General features: G+C 42.2%; 2 protein-coding genes across 2 annotated transcripts in view; one reads left to right on the top strand and one right to left on the bottom strand.

The window, feature by feature from the left end:
• T265_06537 (hypothetical protein) overlaps nucleotides 1-23,971 on the bottom strand; it is a gene marked incomplete at both ends in the record, with an annotated part of 89,354 nt that overhangs the window by 3,926 nt on the left and 61,457 nt on the right. The window contains 2 exons of the mRNA XM_009171820.1: nucleotides 4,469-4,543; nucleotides 11,184-11,305. Coding sequence (XP_009170084.1) covers nucleotides 4,469-4,543; nucleotides 11,184-11,305 — 197 coding nt within the window. The remainder of the gene's footprint in view (nucleotides 1-4,468; nucleotides 4,544-11,183; nucleotides 11,306-23,971) is intronic.
• T265_14061 (hypothetical protein) overlaps nucleotides 4,288-23,971 on the top strand; it is a gene marked incomplete at both ends in the record, with an annotated part of 75,990 nt that continues 56,306 nt past the window's right edge. The window contains 12 exons of the mRNA XM_009171832.1: nucleotides 4,288-4,899; nucleotides 4,939-5,049; nucleotides 5,092-5,194; nucleotides 7,660-7,817; nucleotides 11,582-11,714; nucleotides 11,767-11,853; nucleotides 14,448-14,604; nucleotides 14,650-14,760; nucleotides 15,590-15,771; nucleotides 18,527-18,646; nucleotides 19,794-19,912; nucleotides 21,797-21,953. Of these exons, the coding sequence (XP_009170096.1) occupies nucleotides 4,289-4,899; nucleotides 4,939-5,049; nucleotides 5,092-5,194; nucleotides 7,660-7,817; nucleotides 11,582-11,714; nucleotides 11,767-11,853; nucleotides 14,448-14,604; nucleotides 14,650-14,760; nucleotides 15,590-15,771; nucleotides 18,527-18,646; nucleotides 19,794-19,912; nucleotides 21,797-21,953 (2,049 nt within the window). The remainder of the gene's footprint in view (nucleotides 4,900-4,938; nucleotides 5,050-5,091; nucleotides 5,195-7,659; nucleotides 7,818-11,581; nucleotides 11,715-11,766; nucleotides 11,854-14,447; nucleotides 14,605-14,649; nucleotides 14,761-15,589; nucleotides 15,772-18,526; nucleotides 18,647-19,793; nucleotides 19,913-21,796; nucleotides 21,954-23,971) is intronic.

Genomic DNA, 23,971 nt, shown 5'->3' with positions numbered 1-23,971 from the left:
ACAGAGAGGTGCCCAACCCTTGACTTGGCAGAGGATTATGAAGGAGATCACGAAACGCTTGTTTGCTGTCGGTGCTACTCGCCTTCCAGGATGGGGACGCGTGATCCTTGATGATATAGTTCTCTGCACCATGAGTGGGACATTTGGTAAACTGAATGCCACCACGTTCTAGGACCATGACTGCGTACAACGATGTTCGATTAGCCCAGGTCTATCTTTACAATACCTCTTGCTAGCATTTACGATAAATCCATTCGAATGCAGGTACATCAAGGGCAACGCTGATGGGAAATGGTACTTTCCTCGCAAACTTGCAGAAACTGCAGAGTACGAAACTACACCAGACCCTTCTGTCTAGCGTCGGTGATTCTCGAATCATGGACAAACACCAGTAACAGTAATTTGGACATTCACACCAACCGACATTCTTGACTGGCGGAAACTTGTTTGCGGACGGTCTTGCATCGCAAGCTTTTGGCTCCTGAAAACAGGCACACTGTCAAGTAACATAATTGAGCGAAACTGCAGAAAATGTGGTCTCCAACATAGCCTTTGATTATACATATCATGCTATTCCTCTAAAAGCAACACTGTGCAAATTGGTGTCCCACAGTGGCAGTGGAATCCAAAACCAAAGACGGTCGCCCGGGATCGGAGCCAGCTTTTGGTGGTAGCCCGCAAGAAGATGCCATGAGTACATTATTGTTTATCGTCTGTATCAGTTTCTAGCTATGCCGTTGCAGCCTGACATGTTTGCAGTTAATTTTTACTCTAGGAAAAAGAGCTGCAAGTTTCCCTGTGTATGCTAGAGCAATGATCAAGATGCATCAACAGCAAACCTGTATTTGAAGTACACTACTCTAACTGGAGACTCAGTAGACAGAAGAGAGCTTCAATCCACGGCACGCAATGATGAATTGCCTCCTGAAAGCCATATCAAAGCTTTTGCTCATAGGACACCATGAAAATCCGTAGTTGCTCCGTAGATGCAGCCGTAGTTTTTTTGAGTTGACAATATTTACATTTACCTAACTGATATTGGACTGCAGACAGATAGACGTTGATCAAAACGAGAACGACAATAGATAACAGCACAGCCATATTAACAAAATTATCAAATCAAGAAAATCATTGCTAAGGAATACAGGCACCGCAATAATTATTCGACTCTGGTAAATTGAGTGTGGTACCCTGCGTACCTGCACGTATTTCCATTGGTACGAGACACGTTTACAGAAGGCTAGATGCAACTGTCAACTTGACAGAAAACCAACTTCTAGCGCAAAATGTCCAAGCTAATGAAGTTGAACGACTCAGCTGCCTATCAGGTCTGGTGGGTGGTCTGGAGCTGCTGATGAGACACCAGCAGCCGTTAACACATCTCGGCTTCAATCGATAGCCCAAGGTTGTTGTTTTTCATATTATAAAGAGTTGACAACTGAAAACCTTCGTAGAGTGGATGGATAATACACTATGTGTAGGCTCAAGCATAGCATAGTTTGTCTTTCTTAAGGTTGAAATATTCTTTACGTTGTGTAACCATACTAAAATATCAACCACGGATTTCCAACCGTGAGCAATAATCTGCTGATTGACCATCCCAATACACAGGCAATCTATTCTATGTAAGTCGAAGGGGCTATGCACGCTCTGTTTGATACGCGCGAACAGCAACTAGGTTGGGGGAGTTAAAACAGACCCTGTTATCACAAACCAGATGATCAGCTTTGTGTGGTATCGTTTGCATGCAAACGGATTGGACTAACGCTTGCAGAAAGCCCACATTGACATCTCAACGGACCTAAGTCAAAAGTAACTAACCTCAGTCCTTATGGTCTAGAGCAAACGCGGCACTAGGCAATCTTAGGAGGCTGTTCAAATATTGCGAAATTACTTACCAAACAAAAAACTGAAAGATCGAAAACACTTTAACTCTAACAAAAGCCCTTTCAGCAAATTAGAAAAGCCCCTATTGAATAATGAGACAATGACTGATGCTTCTGCCCTTAACCGAGTGCTATGAAGCCCGCACACCAACATCCTAAACTGCAAACAATAATCGGTCTAGGATTGCTAATAACTAACTTGACTGTAAGCTAGGTTACAAACAACGCAACTGATGTTTAACATAATAAGCCATTAGGAATCAGCCGGTCCGCAGAAAGGAAGTTTTTTTAATTCTTGCTCAACGTGCAAAATATGACCGTTTAGGAGCTGGGGGTAGAGTCGCATTACTTCAAATCAATGCCTTCTGAAACCTTCACTAATGGTGGTAAGCTTATCCACTTGCGACGCAATGTTAGAATAGCTGAGCACTCAGACAAAATATAAATATAAATATGCTGTGGAACAAGAGTAAATACAGTGAAATGATGTATTAAATGTTCCGCGTAGTTTTGCATTATACACAAAACATCACTCAAGTACAGATGAATGAAATGCAGTCCGCAGATGACTAAAGTAATATATTTTGGAAGCATTATTTGGAGCAGGTTGCAGTTTATGGGACTTTTGGGAGCCACACACTACCAGCTCGATGCTTTGAAGCGCTACTTTCATTTGATTGTAAAAATAAATTACAACGATTTTATCAAAGATGGTGGCCGTTGGAACGAACCCAAAAAGGTCTTACAAACATTTTGTAATTGGTCACTGCTTATCCCAGTACACTTGTTTCCTAACCCACTGACCTTCAAAGTATATCATAGAGACAACTCATTGACCAATTAATTTCGAACGTATAGAGCAAATGGTGCTACCAGACATGTGAAGTTTTTTAGGAGCATCAACTATATGTCGCTTGTTGCTTGCCTTACACTCGAATTTCAGCTCGTGAAGAAACTAACTGGGTAACGGGTTTGTAGTTTGGCTACCAAGATAGTTGTCCGTTGCTACATACGGTGGCAACTAGTGTGTTGTTAATGGCTTTCCCTTCTAACAAATTCAATGTGCTTGCGCTAAACGTATGATCTTTGAGTGCCATAAACACAGGATGTGACTGGCAGTGGATATTGCTTTGGGTGTGTTACGTGCAAATACAAATTGCTGTTCAGGATCCATCTTTGCTCTCCAGGATTATTCTGTCTGAATTAACCGGGCAAGCGCTTATTGTTGATTCTAAATAGCTTATAGTGCATCAAACGCAATGAAATAACTGGATTCCTGTCACATTCTATAAAATTATGGAATCAAAAAGTGGCGTTTTCAGAAAAGCTTTAATGGCCACTTCTCCATCATCGCTGAATATGACTCACACAGGTTTAGTCCCTAAGAAATTCTATTTACAAACATTGAAAACTCATGTGCCACTGCTATATGCGTCTAGGCATTCAAATGCCTTCCCAAATCTCCACTGCGTCGGCTAAGCCAAGAAGTAAATACAGCGTCATAACTTCCACGAGGCAGCAGGTGAAAAAAACATAATCGGTTGTATTGTTTTTTGCGTATATCTTTTTAAAAAAATCATTTCTCTGACCGATAGCTCAGAATATGTGCAACATACCAAAGTGCACTCATTTGGTACCTCCGGTCGACGTATGTTCACATGCCCTGGAGATATCATTAGAACTCACCTTGATAAAATGCAAAACTGAGCAGCTCAATTGTTTGCTTATTCAGTGTTAGTTTCTGATGATTCTAGAAGGGAATTCCTGGCGTTTCGTATTGGGTGAATTTCAGGAGAGTAGTGGCCAAATTTCTCACGTTCCCCCGGCCATTGGTCGCTACAGTGCGGTCAGTCTTGTTACCCATGCCATTTTGCTTGTGAGGCAGCGGTCCGCTGGTATTTCCGGCTTCCTGACCGGAGCTCGATCGTTTCATTTTAGCCCTTACGCATGCCTGCTCCAAATGACTATACTCAGCGTCCTTGTTGTCCCTTTGAGTGATATGAAAGTCCAGACGTTTGAGAATAAGACCCTCCTGTGTTGTCATACTTGCGTTATTCTCATTTATGACACCGCCTACATGGTAGTTATGAATAGTTTATAGTTTATTATATATGATGATATCCTAATCTTTCTATTATTATTTATTTTTTGTCGGTCAAGTTCGATCCATCTTCACGTACTACTTACAAACCCACTAAGCTCTGACCACTTAACCTGCTGAATTTCTGTGTCCATCGATTTTTGAAAGATCACAAGTCGTTGGACGAAAATACACTTACATTTTCATCTTGATAACAAGCAAACTAGGGTGGTGTGTGTTGTCATTGTTCTTTCTTCAGAATACTGGCACCCTAGTTCTGTGCCTCGAAGACAGACAGTGTATATTTTTGCAATTTTTCAGCCCCGATTTCAACACTGCAATAAACACAAGAGATGATGAGGTAGGTCCGTTTCGTTCCGCTCATCTGACGATTGCCTCAGCACAAATAAGACTGGTGATGACAATACCGAAACGGACCAAACTTTTTCTCAATGCCAAAAGTCCCAGAAGCAGGAAGAATATGAGCAAATCAAGTACCTACATGACTCCATGTGAAAAGTGCATTATCCCATCGTTTAGAGATGAATTCAACATCTCGACCGAGCACATAAAAAAACTAAAAGTGGAGAAGGATGAAGTACAGGAGGCCTATGACGCAGCCTGTCAAAAATCTACAGCCATTCCTTGTATTTTGTTACGAAAGAAGTTGCAGCGGATTGAACGTGAACTCGACTATGAGACTAAGGTTAACAGACATATAGAAGAGTTGATGGCCAGAATCAGGTACCATTTCGGTCAGATGTCTACTCTCTTCTCCAGTTATGAAGTCAGTCTGCAGGAACTGCAACTTTCAGACCGTCTACTAATCAAACCTTCCATGTTCACCTCTTCATTCAAATCGAAAGCGAGACGAATTAAAGACGAGAATCGATTGATCAAACAAACGGAGAAGAATATTGTCGAGCTACAAAGGTCAGATTTGTAGCTTTTAGATGATTTTGATCACTTCAGGGCTAAGGTCGCGATGCAAGAATTGGCTGAAACGCAAACAGAAGAGAGAAATTCTCAAATGCAGGTATCTATGAAGAGACATAGACCATTCTTTGCGCAAACCATCCAAGAGTAAGTTCAGGTTCATTATTTGTTGACCAATCTTTTTCTTAGTTTGCAGAGACAGAAGGAAATGAACACCAAGAGCGATTGGCTACGCCGAGCTAGAATGTTTCATTCTGCCTCGTCATTGAGGCAGGCCATTGAAAAATCACGGGTGTGTTCATTTTATATTAACTCAAATTGGTGTTCGTAAATGGTACTCATTTCATTTGACAACTAGATAATTTTGTTACCTATTTTGCTGGATTATATCCTCATCCTGAATAAGAATGAGTCGGCTGCAAGAATATTCCGGATTCTTGATACCCAGCAGCAGCCCCCTGTCATCCACTTTCTGTTTCTTTGTTTGACTCTGTGGACCATCTGAAGGTCAAATAGTTTAACGTTGACCTTGACCGTGAGCAACCAGGCTTCTATTTGTCTTCTGAATCAACAGCACCAGTCTGAGCAGGGCAATGGGGCCAGGGGTTGAACCGTTCTGAATCTGGGTTGCATAAGACTTATCTTAGCTAATATAGTCAGCATCACGCGATCATTTAGAGAGACAGCGGTCTCAAACGCAATTATTGTTCTAAAGATTTTAAAGTGAAAAAAGTAGTATTTTATACAAATCGAATAAGACGACTTGATTCATCCCACAACGCCAAATAACTCACGATGACGAGTCACAATATAAACTAAACATAAGAGAAAATATACTATTCAATCGGACAGCGGATAGGTTTAAATTCCGAATTGTCCCTTCTAAAATTTTCAAGTCATACCCATTTTCGGTCTTTGAATATATNTATGTACCATTATTATATATCAATATACTTCATAGATGCTCGAATTTCTTTGGATAGCTTTAGGGTAAGGACACAATCTAAGCTTGCCCAGCTACCTATTCATGAAGTTTTAGCGCTGTTGTTGGACGTCTGTCGCATTCCACGTGTTTACGTTCAGAGATATTCAGATGTGAGTGAATGTGAAAAATCGAAAAACATAAAAGGTCAAAAACGTATTTGTAGTTGTTACCTATTTTGCTGGATTATAATTCGTCAACAGCCCACGACCGGTTGCGCCCTTGTTGGGGCTCATCAGGTAGGCGCAGTCCTCGAGTTTTCGTCAACCTTATATTCTACTTGAAACCAAATTGCACGAAGCGTGTTGTGCTGTGAACCTGAAGATAACGTTAACAGTGCGGCGAACTCGCCTTGCAGATGTGACAAGAAAAAAGAGAAATGGTTTAGTCGTTTTTGGTGGAATTCCTACGTCCACTGAAGTAACCTATTTGCTCTGAGCTTCATCTTAGTTTTTCACCAAACTTCAAGGGATTCAACTGTTTACACACTTCAAGTGCAACATAGCTTTCGTTCTCTATAAATATGTACAACAGTAATAAATCGATCATGTATGCCCTCCACGTATGTCCAGGATCTGTCACTATGCTCAATCTTCCAATCATCAGCGTGAGAACGCAATGAAGACGAACTGTCAAAACAGGTTAATTTATCAATCTTCAATTTTTGATTTTCCCACAGTTTCTGGTCATTTTTGAGAGTCCCTAGGGGTTCTCAATCCTTAGGTCGCAATATGAACTGCAAGGAACCAGCACTGTGTGGTTCAGTTGACATCACTGCACGATCAATAATACGCTGACACGACTACGCACTGAAAGACTGGACGAGCAATGAAAAGTGTCCATTCAGAGTGGGTTTAGGTGATTAGGTTATACCAAACAATTTAAAAAGGTATCAACCTGCTTTGGTCTCATTTGCTTCTCGTACAGTTTCGGTTTCCGTTTACTTCTGTGTAGAAGAGTTCTATTTCCACGAGAAAATCCAAAAAGCGGAGTGTTTGGGAGACTGCCTAGGTCATCTGTGACAGAGACTGGTTTATCTCTGCCGGTGATGGCGAACCTAAGCCGCTCATAAAGAAGAAAAATTTACATATCCTTTGTGGTGATGAACTGCATGTTGGAAGGAAACTACACAGAAAGTCAAAAACCATAGTGCTGTCACCACACAGCATATCCAGGAAGGACCATCACACTGGTGTTGATTGAATTCATTGCACTAAATTTTATGCAGAGCACGGCTTTGGTTCTGTCTGAACTATTGTAGACGTTGTTGAACAGTGTGCGGTTGAACAGACTATGAATACGGTACAAGATCCCGGCAACACTCAGAAAGACTCGTCAGGTCTTCCAAATGGCGCGATCCAATTTAAACGTTTTGAAGTCAGTGATGTTAGGTTCTGGAGCAAGAAGCGAATAGCTTGGCTCTCGTCATTTGACTAAAGTCACACAAGGGAGGCATCGGGTTCTTCTGTCAACTATGCCCTGTCTTGAGAATATGTCTCCACTGATCCGATGCACATGAATTTCGTACAGCACCATAAAAGTTATGCACGACTGAAAGAAAATTGGCTCTTTGCGAGGCACAGTATTCAACTGTGTTAAAATATTGGTAGTTCGGGTGAGTTTATTGGCTGTTGATCTGTTCAACGAGCTTGGCAATCGATTTGCAAACGTTTCGTCACCGTACGAGAAGACATCATCATCAGTGCACACCCAATTCTGTCATTAAAAATTTTTGAAACACAACTGACTGCATCCTCTTACCCCAAACCCCATAGGAAGGCATGTCTGCTGGCCGGCGAAAGCGATTCACTGAATGGGAAGCAATGCAAGAACTGGAAGACGGCATGTTGAAATCGGAAGTGGAATCATGTTGTGAAATGGAAAGGGAAATTGTCTTGCGGCGCCGAATAGCTCAGATTGAAGCAAGACACAAGTAAGTCAACCAAGTCAGTATATCCATAATATATAAGCCACGCGTGGATTTTTCTCCGGTAATGTGCCGAACGATTTGTAGCTCGAATGACTTTATTGGTTGTTGAGTAGGTGGCTATTGATCCTTTCGCCGAGCTTGAAAAACTTGAAAACTTGAAAACATCTCGTAACGATTCGAGGAGACAACAGCAGTGCGCAGTTGATTGGGCATTCCCAGTTGGTTCGTGTGTGCTTATGTAGCATTTGAATACTATCTGTTATCTCTCAATCTGATTGGCCAATTGGGCGGCAGTGTTTCCCCTCCATTAATTGGTTCTTTTATGATCTTTCTTGCGTTGTGGTGATGATAATGATAATGATGGTGATGATATGATGAGGATGATGATGATGATGATGATGGATCGACATCTTGGAAAAGTCAGAGTGCTCCATACAGACGACACTCCTATTTCTAAAAGGTCCGGGAAAACAGAACATAGGCTAGAAGCTTATAGGCGCAATAGTGCGACTTTCCAAAATGTGCTCCTTTTTCGCAAAATTAAATTACGGGAAGTTGGTCTTCACCGGAAAATATAATCAAACGCATTGCATCATTCTTGAACGAGTAGTGAATACAATTCACAAGGAAATGGGGTCTTTGTCCGCAAGTAGCAGAATGAGGCTAGATTTACCGGTGTTATCTGCCCAGCAGATGCGATAGGGATCTTCAAACTACGGGGCGCTAGGTTTGTTTTTATTTTCGGTTAATTCGCTACTCAGTATCAGAAGCGTTTCTATGAAGCGTTTTTCTATGAAAAACTAACCGCACTGGTTAATGCACACTTAAATTTGTTGTAGTAACGATCCTACACAGAGATGAGTTTCTTAAATTTATTTCAATCCTAGTGTTAAGTTTGATTATCGTAACAAATGATCATCTGAATATTGAGCTGAAAAAACAATAAATTGGTTTGCTCACTCTCTTTCATGACTTCCAATGCTCATATATCTTGTAGTTTGTGACTAAGAAGTGGGGTATATCCATAATGTGTGAATTCAGTCCATCCCTGTGCGGTTTCTTTATTCTACTTGTTTAACACAAATGCAATTGTCACTGATGATTTGAGGTTTATGGTTTCCTCACGTGACTTGTTGTAGCCAACTTGCCATTGTTCCCCATATGGTCCTTTCTAAGGCCCTAAATAGGACGCGATCTCAATTCATCCGGCCGTTTATATGGATAAGTTGACCACACAATAGCTCGGTGGTTAAGATGCGAACATACAGACCGAAAGGCTTATGGTCAGAACACAACTTCGGATTATCGACCGCTCTTGTCTAGGCTTGGGTAACCTGGCATTATCTAAGTCCTCGTACTACTTTCGGGTAGTGTGACACCAAAGGAAAGGTTGCAGTTGAACATGATTATTAGTGTAGGTTAGCGTAGCTCGTAATAGTACACCTTCGTCCTTATTGGTTCAAATACAGCGTGACAGCTGTACGAATGACATTCGGTAGATGATCTGAACCGTCTCTTCTAGTTTCATCCCCGACATGTGCGTTCTGGATGAGCTTATGTCAGTTCATAGCAATGATTTATCGTCAATCAAACGAGATATCTCCCAAAACAGCGCAAAAAACGTTCAATTTGATCAGCTTTTGTGAGTAGATGTTGATAGCGGATAAAATATGAGGGCGGGTTTGATTGGGAACTCCAAACGTTATTGTTTCCTAAGTCAGCAGGAGCTCTGCGGGATGTACAACAGTTTTCTTGCATTGCGAATCCAGTCACTCCAAAAAAAGATAAACTTGAACCAGTCAGCTTGAAATCTCCTTTGAAAGTGATAACCATAGTCTGTAGCATTCGTCCCATCAGACATTAGTTCTGGTAAAGTTCCGTGGGTATATTCGAACCTCGATGCAAAACTGACGGGATGTCCTGCTTATGAACACGCCTAGTGCCGGCACTTGGCTTGCAATCAACATCGGAAATAGATCTCATCCTAGACGTATGAATAGTCCATTAAAATTGGTGTTTAAATAGGAAATATCACATATTTGGTTTGTGTTTCTGCATGTTTGCGGTTCTAGTCGTAGGCACACTGCAGTATGGACAAAAACTGATTTTCCCCTAACCACTCCTCCCAAAAAGGTGGGAACATGCTCCGTTCTACTGAGAATGTAGTGGGACTGACGTAAAACGCTAATGTATAGAGATAGACCCTCAAGAAGAGTTTCGTCATACAATTTGGCTTTGTTTTTCATTCGACCAGCATAAACACCCTCAGAACTGTAGCTTGCCCTGTGGTTAACATCCTACCGGCCGTTGATTGTGGTCAACGGGACATCTTCAGTTATCAATGAGTTTCAAAGACCATTCATCGCTTTGAATCTTTTACCTTGTAGACCAGAATAATCTAATATAATTAGTTAGTATCTGCACTTTAGTGTTCTTATGCTAGTGACCTAAGCTACATACTTTCACCTGCGCAGTAAAGTTTGAATAGCTTGTACAAAATCTGACGGCTATCAGACAAAACCTGAGTCTTGTCAACACATACCACGCCGACGGTTCAGAACGATCACCTGGAATCACATGTGACAATCAAAAATAGCATTTTGAATTTTGTTTGCCATTTCTTCCACATGAGGTAAAAATGCTTCATATGTTCCTAAAATGATGTGAGATTTTATAGAACAGAGTTCAGGTTTCCATTTATCACGTAATCTCACGATTCAAGCGGAATCACCCTAAAAAGACCTGGAGTACATCTGGATTCAGGTATCGAGACAGTTGATAAAAAGGGAATAGTTCGGTTGCGCTGACTTTATGATTTGTTCGACTTCTGCAGCCAGCAGGAAAGATGTTGAGTCTTTAGCGATGGAACGGGAAATATCATCATCGTGATCAGCACCATCACCCGCATCATCAGAAACATCAGCATCAGGGTCGACACTGATGCTTCACTGCCTTTTATTCACAGAGTTTATCCAAATATATTTAAAACCTCAGAATGAAAAGAAGAGGAAAAATAGTGGGCGAGGGAAAGGACCTGATCCCGGTCTAAAGCAAGCTTTTTTAGGTGTCTGCACCTCCAGGCTCTTAGTCAGGCAGACTGGAAAAGGACCGACAGCACGATCGCCACTGACATCTGTCAGCTACCGCCTCAGTAGAGGTTGCGGGGACCCCATCCTGGAAGGCGCACCGCAACAACATCATGTCACACGGTTACCGCTATTGTAAAGAGGGCGCCTAGAAAAGCACTTGTCTCAGTAGACGGCGTTTCGCCATGCGTAGAATGTGGCCAAGCCACCGCAGTTGAAGGTGACGGATGTCATCCGCAATTGAAGAGCCTGCTTCGCAGCAAAATACCCATTTTCTAATTACCCAGTTAGGAATTCCGTTGACGCCATAGGACACCAGCGACGTTTCTGAGGCATTGGTGGTCATGAAACGCGTCCGTGGTACACGCAAATCTTGTGGTCCAGTGATATGCCATTTTGACGCCACTAGTGAGAAATAAAGCAAAAGGAATATGATTTCATCCACATAATGATTATCGAGATAAACACAACATCGACAGTGTTTATGAACGTTCATTTTCAAAAAATTCAATTCATGACTGAACCATTCCGCTGAGCTGTGCCTTACGTGTAAACGCGATAACTACAATACTCGAAACTGTCCATTCTCAGATCCTCTCCTCAGTCAATCGCCGTAAAAACTTTTAATTTTATTTGTAAAATCAAATAATTAGTTAATTTCAACTTAAACCCGTTTAACAGGGCGTTCCGCGAAGCCCAAAGCCACAGACGTCTGGAAATCGTTGCCAAAATGCTAAAAGAACAAAACGAACAAGAGAAAAAGATTAACACTGCTCCACAGAAAAGTCGACATAGACAAGTTGAATTTATTGGGGTAAGTTGGGGTTTTATTCTGTCCGTCAATAAACTACTTTCATTTTGAGCAGGATTCAATTGTTCAGACTTTTAAATCGGAAAGGATAAAGAAGATACTCGATGGTTTGACGTCCGAAGAAGTTGACACTTCCCAAAAGGTAGTTGCTTTGTTTTGTGACTGGTTTTCTTTGATCTCAAATCTTTTAATGTTCACTGAGTTGAACACGTGCTTTATTTCACAAATTTATTCAAAACTTCCGCGTGCAAATGTTGGTTGTGGTAATTCGGAACACTGGTAACCTTAACGCTCATAAGACTAGCGTCAAATTAAGGTAAGGAAACCTGACGATTTCCTGATGCGAGTAATTTGACCCTGTTGTGGGAGGGTCATGAACAAGAGGATACCAGTGGAAGAATGTTACACCTTTCAGTCTTTTGAGATTCGTTCTAGTTGAGAACGAATCTTGGTTCACCGATAACTCTTCTATTCTGTGAAACAGTAGTCTAAGTCTACTTCATCATTTTCGTATGGGTTTTCATGTCCAACTTTTTGTCTTTGAAACTGCATAGTCTGTCGGATGGCCACGGAGTAGTTCTGGGGCACCCGAGATGACACACTTGACAATTTAACTGGATATCCCGGTCGTTGTGCAAGTATACAACTGAAAAATGCAAGTGTCCTTACTATAAGAATGTCGAAACCACCTCGATCACCAAGGAAGTGTGAACGATATGACCGACAGTATCTGTTTACACGGCGACAGTTTCAGAAAACGTTTAGCACTGTACAGGTTGTAAAGCACAGCTTCCAGGCAGCCACACTTTACATGTTTGGGTGAATGAGGGTCGTCGCTGAAGACGATATGGATCTTGCACGTCCGGAGAACTGATTTCACTGTTTTTTTATCTAATTAACTAGCTATATGACAACTTCGTTCTTCCTCCAAGTCCATATATTATTCATGTAGATCTGCCATAATAAACCATATTAAAACTATATATATATGTACTCAATAGAGTATATTGAGCACTTTGAGCCTTCAGTCGTTAGATGAGTTCCTGCAGAAAGCAGCCTGAAATAACTAATCAATTGAAAAGAATATCACTAGCTCAGGTTGTAATGATGGCCTTTGATTTGTTATCTGAGCTGAGTAATTTGATTGAGAACGTTTCATCTTCCGTGAAAGTGACATCATCAGTGAATTTTGATTGGGAGCGTATTTGTGGAAGGAAGTGCATAGCCTTTGTGCATGAATGTATTTAGGCAGTCTGCCATACCAGACTGAACTTGAGTGATCACTGTTCACTGACATGAGCATTTCTATTGGCTCAAGGGATACAACCAATCAGTAGGGGTCTACTGCACAGGCACCTCCATGATAAAACTCAAAATAGTGTAGCTCGGCTCTTGGCTTCATCCTCAGGTTCGTTTTCTGAGAGATTGCAGAAAATAGTGGGGAGTTTCTGTAGAAAATTACAGCTTCCCTGCAAGTGAAAAAGGCCGTTTTGTGTCGGTAATTTCGTTCGTAACTGTCAAAATTTCGCTTGCAAGTCATTGCCCAATCGAAATCTTTAATCCCCAATTTGATGATATAAAGTTCGACATACAACTATCGCTTCAAAAATCCACTTTTTTATGAAAAAGGCTCGAAACAGTTCTGCGGGATTGCAGGTATATCACTGCATCTATTCAGGTGCATAATAAAATCAACCTAATAGGCAAAACTGAAAACATAGTTTGCCTTAATAATGACTGATGTTCCCAACTCTACAAGACAGTCCATAAAGTGAACAACCGTTTCTCTCTACAAACTTGCGGTTTTCATTTAACGATGGCGAATAGAAATAATCTTCTGATAGCTGCGTGATGTAAGATCTCGAGTGCAATATCCATCCTTATCTCCAGACGATGGACGACGTTGTCTGCGTCGGGTAAAGTAATGCCCGACTGGTGGTGAAATCGGAAAGTTTTAAACCGGTTAAAAGGCATTTCCTTCTAGCATACATTTGTTCGCCTATCTTTCTGTTCTGCTTACGTAGGTGACCGGGGGCGAGATGGAACAAGTGGTTAGAGCGCGAATTTACTGACCGGAAGCTCCATGGTTCGAGCCCGACCTCTACCACTCGACTTCCCCTGTCTAGGCTTGGGCAACCTGGCAGTATCCCAGCCCTCGTGTCTCCTTCGTATGGCATGGCAGTTAGGCACCGAAAGGGTACTACAACTGGACGTAGGTGGTTAAGCGTGCATCCACGATGTAACCGATCACATGGGATTTTGCGGACAGATTGAAAGCCCCGTGTTTGGCAGGGCCATCTTGTGGTTGCAGCCTTAGAAACAGACCAGTTTTCCAGTATATTAGTTTAGCGCCGCTGTAACTGCGGTAAAAAAATACCAGGTTAAAACAGGATTGCAACGAAAGAACTAGAGAAATTTGATTGATCAGTAGCCGATTTGATCATAAGTGGACTGATAATTAAATAATTTTTGACTGATGCTTTTCGTTTTATCTTTTATTGCAAGTTGATCGAAACTTTTCGGGGGACTTACAATTGACGTACTCTGATCACCCATCGCTTCTCTCGGATGCATTGTATTCGAACTAAAATTGCCGGGAGGATTAAAACCAAACCCCGTACGCGGCGGTTTTACGTGATTTGTGGAATACACTGTCCATTGCAATGTCCATATTTCCAATGCTGTGTACATTTGCACCAATCATTCAAACAACCTGTTCATATGCTTATCCCCAAGACCCCCAGAATGCGAGCCATCAGCGCCGATCCATCCAAGTCTGGACTTGTAAAGGGGGCGAAAGATTCAAGGGAAAAAACGCCAACATCAGAAGATATGAAGAGCATCGTTGACACAGTGATGAAGGAGGACTTAGATCACATTCTCAATGACTTTAGTAAGTGAAAATGACCGGATTCTATTTTGTGCTATTCTTCTATAGCATTACGACCTGGTCTGGGTGGACGAAGAACAGTGATTTCTTCAAACTTCTTGGAAAGCCCGAATACTAGTACAGCCGTTTCTAATACAACCGCATCGACTCAATACAACAGTATTATTAATGGATTTGTTTACTCGAACATTCCGTTTCAACTTTGACTTTTTGTCACGTTGGTTATTTTTGCCTGGAGTCAGGTCGGATTTTATTTGCCGTACCATACTTTTTTTGCTGTTAACCTTTTGATCGATCGTTTTTTTTTCGAAATTTTTTGATCAAATACATATACATGAGTTATGCTTTGCAGTTACCGAACCTGAGATAGCTGACTGGTTAAAGCTTGAGTTTATTTACCACAGGGTCCTTGCTTCGAACCTAACCTTGGCTTCTCGGTCGGTTCTCTGGAGGAATGGACAATCCAGCAGTATTTCGGCGATAGTGCTTTCCTCAGGGCAGCTCGGCGCCAAAGAGCGATTAATTTGTTATTTAAATCTGATCAGGGCTCATGTCAATGAGGATGATAGAAGAAAGTTAATAAACCACTGGCAATTACCCATCTCTTGCTAACAGTGCTTGCAAGATTGGTGGAATTTACGTTTATATCACTCTATTCTGAGCAGTCGTTCGCCTGTCCTGGCACTGAACTGGAGTTTCGATATTATCAGAGGTCATCAGTAGTATATGTCCTTCGCTATGCTGAGGTTTGAGCTCTGGGCGTCTGACACGTTAGGCTAGCATGTTACCACGAGTCGACCCGCGCCTGCTAGATGCATCTGAGATGGCACGTTGAAATGAGCCATGCGAATTACTTGTCCGGGGCCTCAAGCGATGACCCAGGAAATATCCTGGATAGCCTGCCTGTCAAGAATTCCGTTCAGCTGTTGGTTTTCTACCGAACCCCACTCAATTTGTAGTACATGGTCTGTTGTGCTCCTTCCTTTAGTTGATCGGGATTCCACGAACGCCTACACTCACGTGGTTGGAGACCACTGGGAAGAATCGAGCGAGGATGAGACGATGGAAGGGGATGGTGAACTTGGAAAAAGCGAAGAGGACAGCCTGCAAGATACCCATAAACGGGGCAAAAGAAGACAAACAAACCGACAACCAACGACGTTAGAAAAGGTTAGTGAAAACCACAGTTCAGGGGTTACCCAAAAACCGTTCTATGGGCTGGGAATATTCCACATTTAAACAGAAATAGGAGTGGACATCACTACGTTTCTTAGATTTCACAATTAACCAGAAGGCGTCTTAAGTTCTTCTGACGGCCTCCTAAGCCAGGTTTTCTACCTGCACAGCTGATGTCTGATACGCTGACCTATCAGCTGGACTGAATTAGTAAATCCAGCAAGACCAGTCACATTATTCCGTACCTTACTGCAACTAACTCTACTAGGAACAGCTGGTCGCTTGAATTCCGGTGTCCAACAACGTCTTTCAACACCACCAGTTTTGGACCTTTGGTTCTTCCCATTAGAAACAGACTGGACACAATGTTTAGCGAGACCACATCCAAATCTCTATTATTGCAATTTCTACTTTGTTAAGGACTTAGCTGTTATCTGATCTGGGCAGGATATGTTTGAACAAATGCGAGTGATGCTTTTGGACTTTATAAGAGCAATCAGAACGGTATGGTTGAACTACCTTTTGAAAGCTCCCGATGCACAAATGTAGACTGTCAAAGGTGCACTATACTGGTCAGGTCTTACATCCAAAAAAAATTGTGGATCAAAGAAGGATTGATATATCTGGACCTAATGTACACCCTCTCTGTGCTCAGCCATATGTAATATTTTGTTTTGCGACCTCATTCATGAATTTATCTGTTCGGCTTCAAGAGCGTAACGACGTGCTTACCTGGCTTATCGATTTCCGGATTTCACCTACATCTGCAAGGCCGAGGAAACGCACAGCTTGTGGACTCTCAAATTGGCCTGACTCACGTTCACTATTTCTCACTTTGAGTTTCACCAAACGTAGTACTTTCTTTCCGAACACGAGAAGGATTGTTCAGGCCATGGTAACGTCGGTCTTGACTTTTTGGTTGGCAGATTTTTCAAGTGCAAAACACAGACAATCAGTGGTACGGGAGCGAGTGAGAGGTGAATATCATTTCCACTGCACCCAATCGAGTCAGAAACGTAGTCCCCATAGGCTATAGGCTGGTAAACAAGTGAGGTCAAGGAGGGCTTCAGTTAATCAAAGAGACTACTTAATTGTATCCATGGCATAGTTTGTCGTTGGAGTCTTGCAAAGCCTCTACCAAGTAAATTTTTTGTAGAATGATATTTCCAGATTGGCAGAGAATAATATACACTAAAATACGCTGATCGCTGATGGGCGTTTCGCCAGTTTGAATTAAATTTACGCACGATTACATCGCACATTATCATCATCGTCAGCAGGACACCAGTGTTCAACACTGACACTTCACTGCCGTCCTGCTGTGATTTATTTGACAGCCTCATTGCGAAGAAAAGAAACCTGAGCCTTACCTACCACAACCATTTCAATATGCCTACACCTTCAGACACCTCTCTTCGAAGAGAAGAACAATGCCGTCTGCATATACCCATTCAAAAAGTGTCTCGTCAGCAGCTATTGGAACATTATACTTTTGAAGACCCTTCCACCCCTGACGGATGACACTTTGTGTACCGAAGATTTTTGAGAGCTTTCGGTATACCCTCAAATGCCAGAAGAGAAATCGTTCAGCTGTGGCACCCTCTCGGTGCCCGAGTGCCATGTAACCAGGAAGCACGAGGACTGGAATACTTCCAGGTTGTCCAAGCTTAGACAGGGGAGGTCGAAAAGTAAAGGTCGGGCTTGACTTTTTGGTTGGCAGATTTTTCAAGTGCAAAACACAGACAATCAGTGGTACGGGAGCGAGTGAGAGGTGAATATCATTTCCACTGCACCCAATCGAGTCAGAAACGTAGTCCCCATAGGCTATAGGCTGGTAAACAACAAGTGAGGTCAAGGAAGATCAAAGATTAGTTATCGATCTTGTGACCTCTAGTCTGACTAGCGAACTCCAAAGTGTCCCACAGACTGTGAGCGGTTCCAACAGGTTAACGAGCCATGAATTAAACCTGCCAAGGGTGAGCCTCTGGTAGATGGCCACCGAACTGTGAGATTGGCTTACAGGTGAACCAGACTCGTCCATAATCACTGCTATAAATGTTTTTTCCTATAAACGTAGTCGAGTCTACCTATCCTCCAAGAGAACTCCCACACCTTCGTCTCAAGGGATATGAATAACGAGGACTGACAAAATATGAATTCAGCTGTCCTATATTTAGCTCGGAAAAAGGTACTAGCTCCGAACGTTGATAAAAAAAACTCTCGAATTCAACTTCTAAATCAGGCTGACCATTCTTATGCCCGGGGTTAACAAAATTTGGAACCACACGATAGTGCCTCCAATAGCCACTAGGTGGTAGTGATAAATGTCACAGGTGAACAAGGAACCGTTCACATCTCACAACATGACTCGTGAATAGACGCTCTGAGCTGCAATTATGCGGCATAAAGTAACGGAAGTATGGTAATAATGCAGGCTATTGTTGACAGTTAGGCTCACTTCCATCGGCTGAATGATGCTCACAATAAAGAAAAATATTAACTGGTGAAACTCGCTACTTTGAACCATGACTAGTAGTCTGGCCGACTCAAGAAAGCGATTTTCTTTCAGTGTCTCTTCACATATTCTTGTTTATGCGGAGCATAAATTTCGAATATCTCAACAATACGTCCCAGATACAGCCTTGGTACAGTCCTCAACTATCCCACGTAATGAATAATTTTTTTGCTAATCAACGTTATTTGAAATACTGTCAACGTTTTTTTCCAATGCTTGTACATTATATTTCAGGAGTTACTGCGACGCTCCCTAAATCGAATTCGTGAGCATATTGTTCAACCACAAATTGTGGGTCACAAAGAGTTTCATGGCCCCGGATTCAGAAGTAACCCTCCAAAAATCTGGTTCAAGGTATAAAGGTTTCCTTCTTGGATGTGAAGTCAAGAACCATTTATTTCGGAACATTTCTGCTCCTAATTAACACTTCCCTGATCCGTTCTCTCCCAATAATTTTTTATCACAAAACAAGGCAATGCTCTTTGAAGTCAAGAACCATTTATTTCGGAACATTTCTCCTCCTATTTAACACTTCCCTGATCCGTTCTCTCCTAATGCTTTTTTATCACAAAACAAGGCAATGCTCCCTGAACCACGCACCATCATTTGGTGTTTACTACAAATGGAATGCTGGCAGACTGCTTTCCACCTGATACACTAATCATAAACTGTTAAACTACATGGGATTTTTCCACTATGGTATTGCATCCTACTTGAATCACGGATGAATATAACGCTTGTTTAGGACATTGAATTAATATACGACTGCTAGTGGAGATCAAATCAGCGTACGTCAATCTCAAGTTGCCAACACACCCCCGGAGGACCGATGAAATAGTCGTTTGTTATATCGTATACAATTATCTTCAACATAATCCTCGTGAGACGAAGATTTTTGTTCCAAGAATAATGTGCCTTTTTTTGAAAATGAACACATCTAAGCATCTTGCCGAGGGAAGTTGCCAGCAGAGGGCTCGGCTCGGCTTCCTTTTCTAACCGCATCCGACAAAAGTGTAGCGCCCGACGGCAGACAAGCTCCGGCTGGAAGTAATAGCCACTAGGATTGGCTGCTCACCAACCACTTAAAAGTAGGATCATGTGAGCTCACGTCGGGAAGGCGCGAAGACCCCACAGCCCTCAGTTTACAGTGGCCGCTTCCATTTTATGTTGCCAATCTATCACTTGTCCCCTGTGAAACTTTCAAAAATAATAAGAATAAGGCTTCCCTGGGCAGACGATGGCTCGGCATAACATGCGCTATCCACCCTAACCAGGCAAGTTTAATCTGCTTAGCTATCTAATCAGATTCGTTACCAAGTACCCGCTCAAGGTGTACTTCGTACCAAACTCGCTAGAGCAGGGAAACGGCGCGGATCAATTGGAAAATTGTTTCTTTTCTTTGTTTTAGTCTACCGTTTGTTTGCCTGTATTTTGCCGAATGTACTGCGCAGCGCATCGTTTCTATTTACAATCAATCACCTACTTCTTGTATATTTTCAAGGATTTCGAGGTGAACAGTGTCACGAAGCTCAAGGTTCAATTAACCAATGCGTCTTTCAAAGCGATAACATGCCGATACATAGACATGAGTGAAGAACTGCTTGATTTTGTATCAGTTCGGTAAGTGTTTCCCTTGAAAGCCCTCTGTGTGACCTTGTGCTTGGTCAAATAGGTGTTTTCACACACTACTGAATGATGGGAAGTAGGCAGAATGTCCACGAACATTTTGGTCTCATGACGTCGGCTGCAGCTTTGAGATTTCTAGACAAGGCAAGCTTCGGCTAACTGTATCAGAACAGTATGGAAAATGTTCAAACGAAAATGCCATTGAAATTCCTTAAAATCATGCAAATTGTGGAGGCGGAGCACATGGCCATTCTTTGCAGTCATTGACTACATATACTTATCTACCAACTTATCAGGAATTGAACATTTCGCTGTGAGTTTGTACGCTGTTGAGGTGAGCGCACGGCGGAGCGCCTTTAAAACGCAATCCTGTGAAGCAACCTCGTTTCACTGTGACTCAGTCAGCTAGTTCCTCTAGTGATACAGACGTCATTATTAAAATAACGCAGACACTTTACATCGCAGCTCCTAGAGCCGGAAAAATAAGTAAGTGGGTTCAAATCAAGCGACAGATGAGGGCGACAATATGGAGAAGCGTTTAAAGACCGTGCATAGAGTTGAATTAAGACTGAAAACATCTTTACGTATGCTCAGGATCGATCCAAGATGAAGTACACCTAATCTCTATAATCATACTTGGGGATTCTGGGTGGACACTGTAACTTGAATCAGTATTCTAATAAGCTCCGACGATAGTATGTTTAATAAATTTGGTTCCCAAGTCTTGAATGTTCAACTCATGTCTGTCCATTTCCATCATCTGTGGCTTCCAAAATATATACAACTTGTTCCAAAGGGTCACGTGTACTAGTCTACATTTCGGGCTGGCTCGGTTTGCGGTTGTAATCGAAGCATTGCGCATTCTTAACTTATTGGCTATTGGGCGAGATGGCTCAGTCCTCAGAGCACGAATTTCCTGACCGGAAGTTCTGTGAATCAAACCACACCTCCACACCTCGATTTGCCCTGTCTGGGCTTGGGCAGTTTGGCAGTATCCCAGCCTTCGTGCTTCCTTCGGGCAGCGTGGCAGTTGGGCACCGAAAGAGTGCCACGGCTGAGCGTTTATTGGCTACTGTCAGTAATGTCATATGCTTCGGAACATATCATAAACCAATCAGTCATTGTATTAAGGTAACCAGCTCCGAATGTAACTGGACTACATAACAGCCAATAAAATAACCGTTCTCGTTGGGACAGATTTAACTGGTTGCCCTTCACTCGCCCGTGACAGATAAATTCTACTTTTAGCATCACTTTTTGGCTAGCGTAGAACTTTCCACGACTGCAGATGACACGCCTGTACGCGTTAGTGTCCAACAGATCAACTGATTCTCACGCTCATTGGCTTTCTGGCTCGGCAGGCTATCGAGCGGCTTCCCAGACTCCGGTTCACGGTATTAGGAAGGCATTCAGAAAACTGTGGTCAACAACGCATTGATATTGAAAAATGTTCAATTGTCCTTGAAGTACGGTTTTTGGAAGAGACCTCATCCTTGTTCCAAAAAATAGAGAAACATATCAAGTGGTTACCTTTCCAACCTGAAAGCAGTGAAGGTAGCTTTTACGCGGCCTTTAGCCTTCTTTGAAATGCCGACATTTAATGCACCTGTAAAACTGATGAACAAACTAGTGGTTGCCATGAAGTGAAGTCTTTATGTGTTCAGTGGATTTCTCGAAAGTATAAACTTTTCGTTTGTAAACACGGAACAGTAAACTCTTCATGACAACAGTGTCATTAAGTCACATCCTCTATGAGAAATCAGTTTTACGTTCAGGCATATTGGTCTTATGTTGAGTATATCAGTACAGGTAAATAATTGTTTGTAACGATCCTCATATCCTTCATCTTCTCCTTTTGTCGCACCAACTTCCGCGAAGCTATTCTCCTCCTGGTGTGGTCTCTCCCGGGATGAGCTTCATCTTTGACGTGATCTTTACTCCGAAACTGGAACGGGATCTATGTGGGCAACTAAATTTCCTGGCTCCAAATGGTCCCTTCAGTATCCCTTTCAAAGCCACCACAAAAAAATACGAGGTATGTACAAAATGATTTCGCATTAATATCAGTTGTTTCCTAGAATGGAATGGGCAACCCCACCAACCTGTTTGTGAAGGGATTAATTGGAACGCTTCTTTCTAGACTAGACTCGGAGCTTCCTTTTGAGAAATGTCTACGCATCTTGGGCTGCTTTCACGCCTTTTCTGGCGATTTTCCTCGATTTACTCTTCATCAGTATTATTCTTACCATTAGTAGCTCTTGATAATCCTCCATATATTGTCGCAGGTGACCTAAAGGTTTCGACACTCCACCTTTAGCGAGACCAGGTTTGATAATTATTGTCGATTTCTGTCATGCTTCCACTTTTACACGTGACCGTTTGTACCCATAGTCATGCATCGCATCAATAAGAATATGCGGCAGGTCGCCGTGCTAATTCAATGAGACTATTATTCATGGTTTGAAGTAGTGAGTTTAATTAGCTAATTTTTCCCTTGCTGTGAAAACCCGGTGGAAGTGAGACTAAATACAGTACGCAAGCAATAGTAATCCATATTCCCTCATCACCGATCCAAAACCTACAGGAGCGGCGGAAAATTCCTTGCTCCTGCCTGCCTAAGAGAAACGGTTACTTTCGGCAATTTTTACTTAACAAGGCAGGAGACGTAGGCTGAACAATGTTCGCATTTCCTTTTTATTTCGTCAGCTACAAACTATATACCTTTAGGTTTTTTCCTGATATAAATGGGGCTGAAAGGATAGACACTTTCGATTCCTGTGCCCAAAAGGCAAGTTAACTGTCTCTGTCAAGGTCTTCTGTGTGTATAAACCAGGCCGATAGTTGTCACTATAACAATGAAACGCCAGCGGTTAATTCCTCCCGCCGTGCTTTGTTACCTGAAATTCAGATGAAATGATTTGTATCGGAACAGGTAGACTTTCTCTTCGGAGAGTAGAAGTGAGCAACTAAAAAGGTCGTGGGCGTGCGCAGGCGGACCATATATTCTAGAGAGTTTAAACCCAATTTCGTTCTCTCGATTGACCAATGTAAAAAGACATTCCTGCGAATATATTTTACCGAACAAATTGCATTGGTGTATGGTTTCGATTGGTGTGTAAGTATGGACCGGATGAATCCAACTACGAGTTGAGTCATCTGCACAAACTCGGTTTTAGCGGACAGCTCGGAAACCTTTGGTTAGCTTCCGTGGAGCTATGCGTATTGCAATAAAAATCTATGTCTTAAAGTGCAGGCGGTCCTGGTTCTCTCTCCGCCGACGCGCTGAATAACTTGGTCGGAGAATTTTCTGCATCACTTGCCAGACTGTTCATTTCATGCCTCGTTCCCGGGAAACTGCTGGATTACTGGAGGAAACCAGCTTAGAAAATATTTCTCGGATGTAAAGAGCCGGTCTTTCCAAATTATACTGTTCACAAATTTACTAAAAGTTTACACTGATGCACGAGAATGTGCCAGGAAGTTTGCAAGTAAATGTTCTACTTGATGCTGTAGCTTTCACTGCAACTGAACTGTGCCCCTGGTTCTTCTGAAGCGATTTTTTCAAAATTCGTTCAAAATTCCTTACACGACAAGGTCTCTCATCGAATGCCGGTACGCTGAGCATATCTTGAATTTTTTAATCTCTCATTTTGTGGATAGTGGTTTCCTTTTAGAAGGTTCCTCTGAATTATAAATATATTGTCACAAGCAAAACACTACCCAGCATCCACAAACCGACGAACTACCACGCGCCCTCAGCCCTATGACGGGGGCACGATAGGATACCTGTTCCGCATCCCCCGGACACTATCCCTCACTAGTTAATACGCTGAATACATGTCATATCTGGACGTTACGTTGCGTGACATCCTAATCCGAGTGGTTATAAGACTTACACCCTCCCTCTTAGGGATTCGCTTTCTATTTTGCAATCACTTGCAGCTTTTGTTTCTGTTCCACCATCAAGAAACAAAAATTCCTGTTTTTCTGAGTTTAAATTTAGCTGACTATTTAGAGCTAAGTAGGGGGATTATGACGTATACGAAAACCACT

The sequence above is a fragment of the Opisthorchis viverrini genome (genome assembly GCF_000715545.1).
Source record: "Opisthorchis viverrini unplaced genomic scaffold opera_v5_135, whole genome shotgun sequence".
Taxonomy (NCBI): domain Eukaryota; kingdom Metazoa; phylum Platyhelminthes; class Trematoda; order Opisthorchiida; family Opisthorchiidae; genus Opisthorchis; species Opisthorchis viverrini.
Note: the sequence above shows the minus strand (reverse complement) of the source record. Positions and strands in the feature narration are given on the sequence as shown.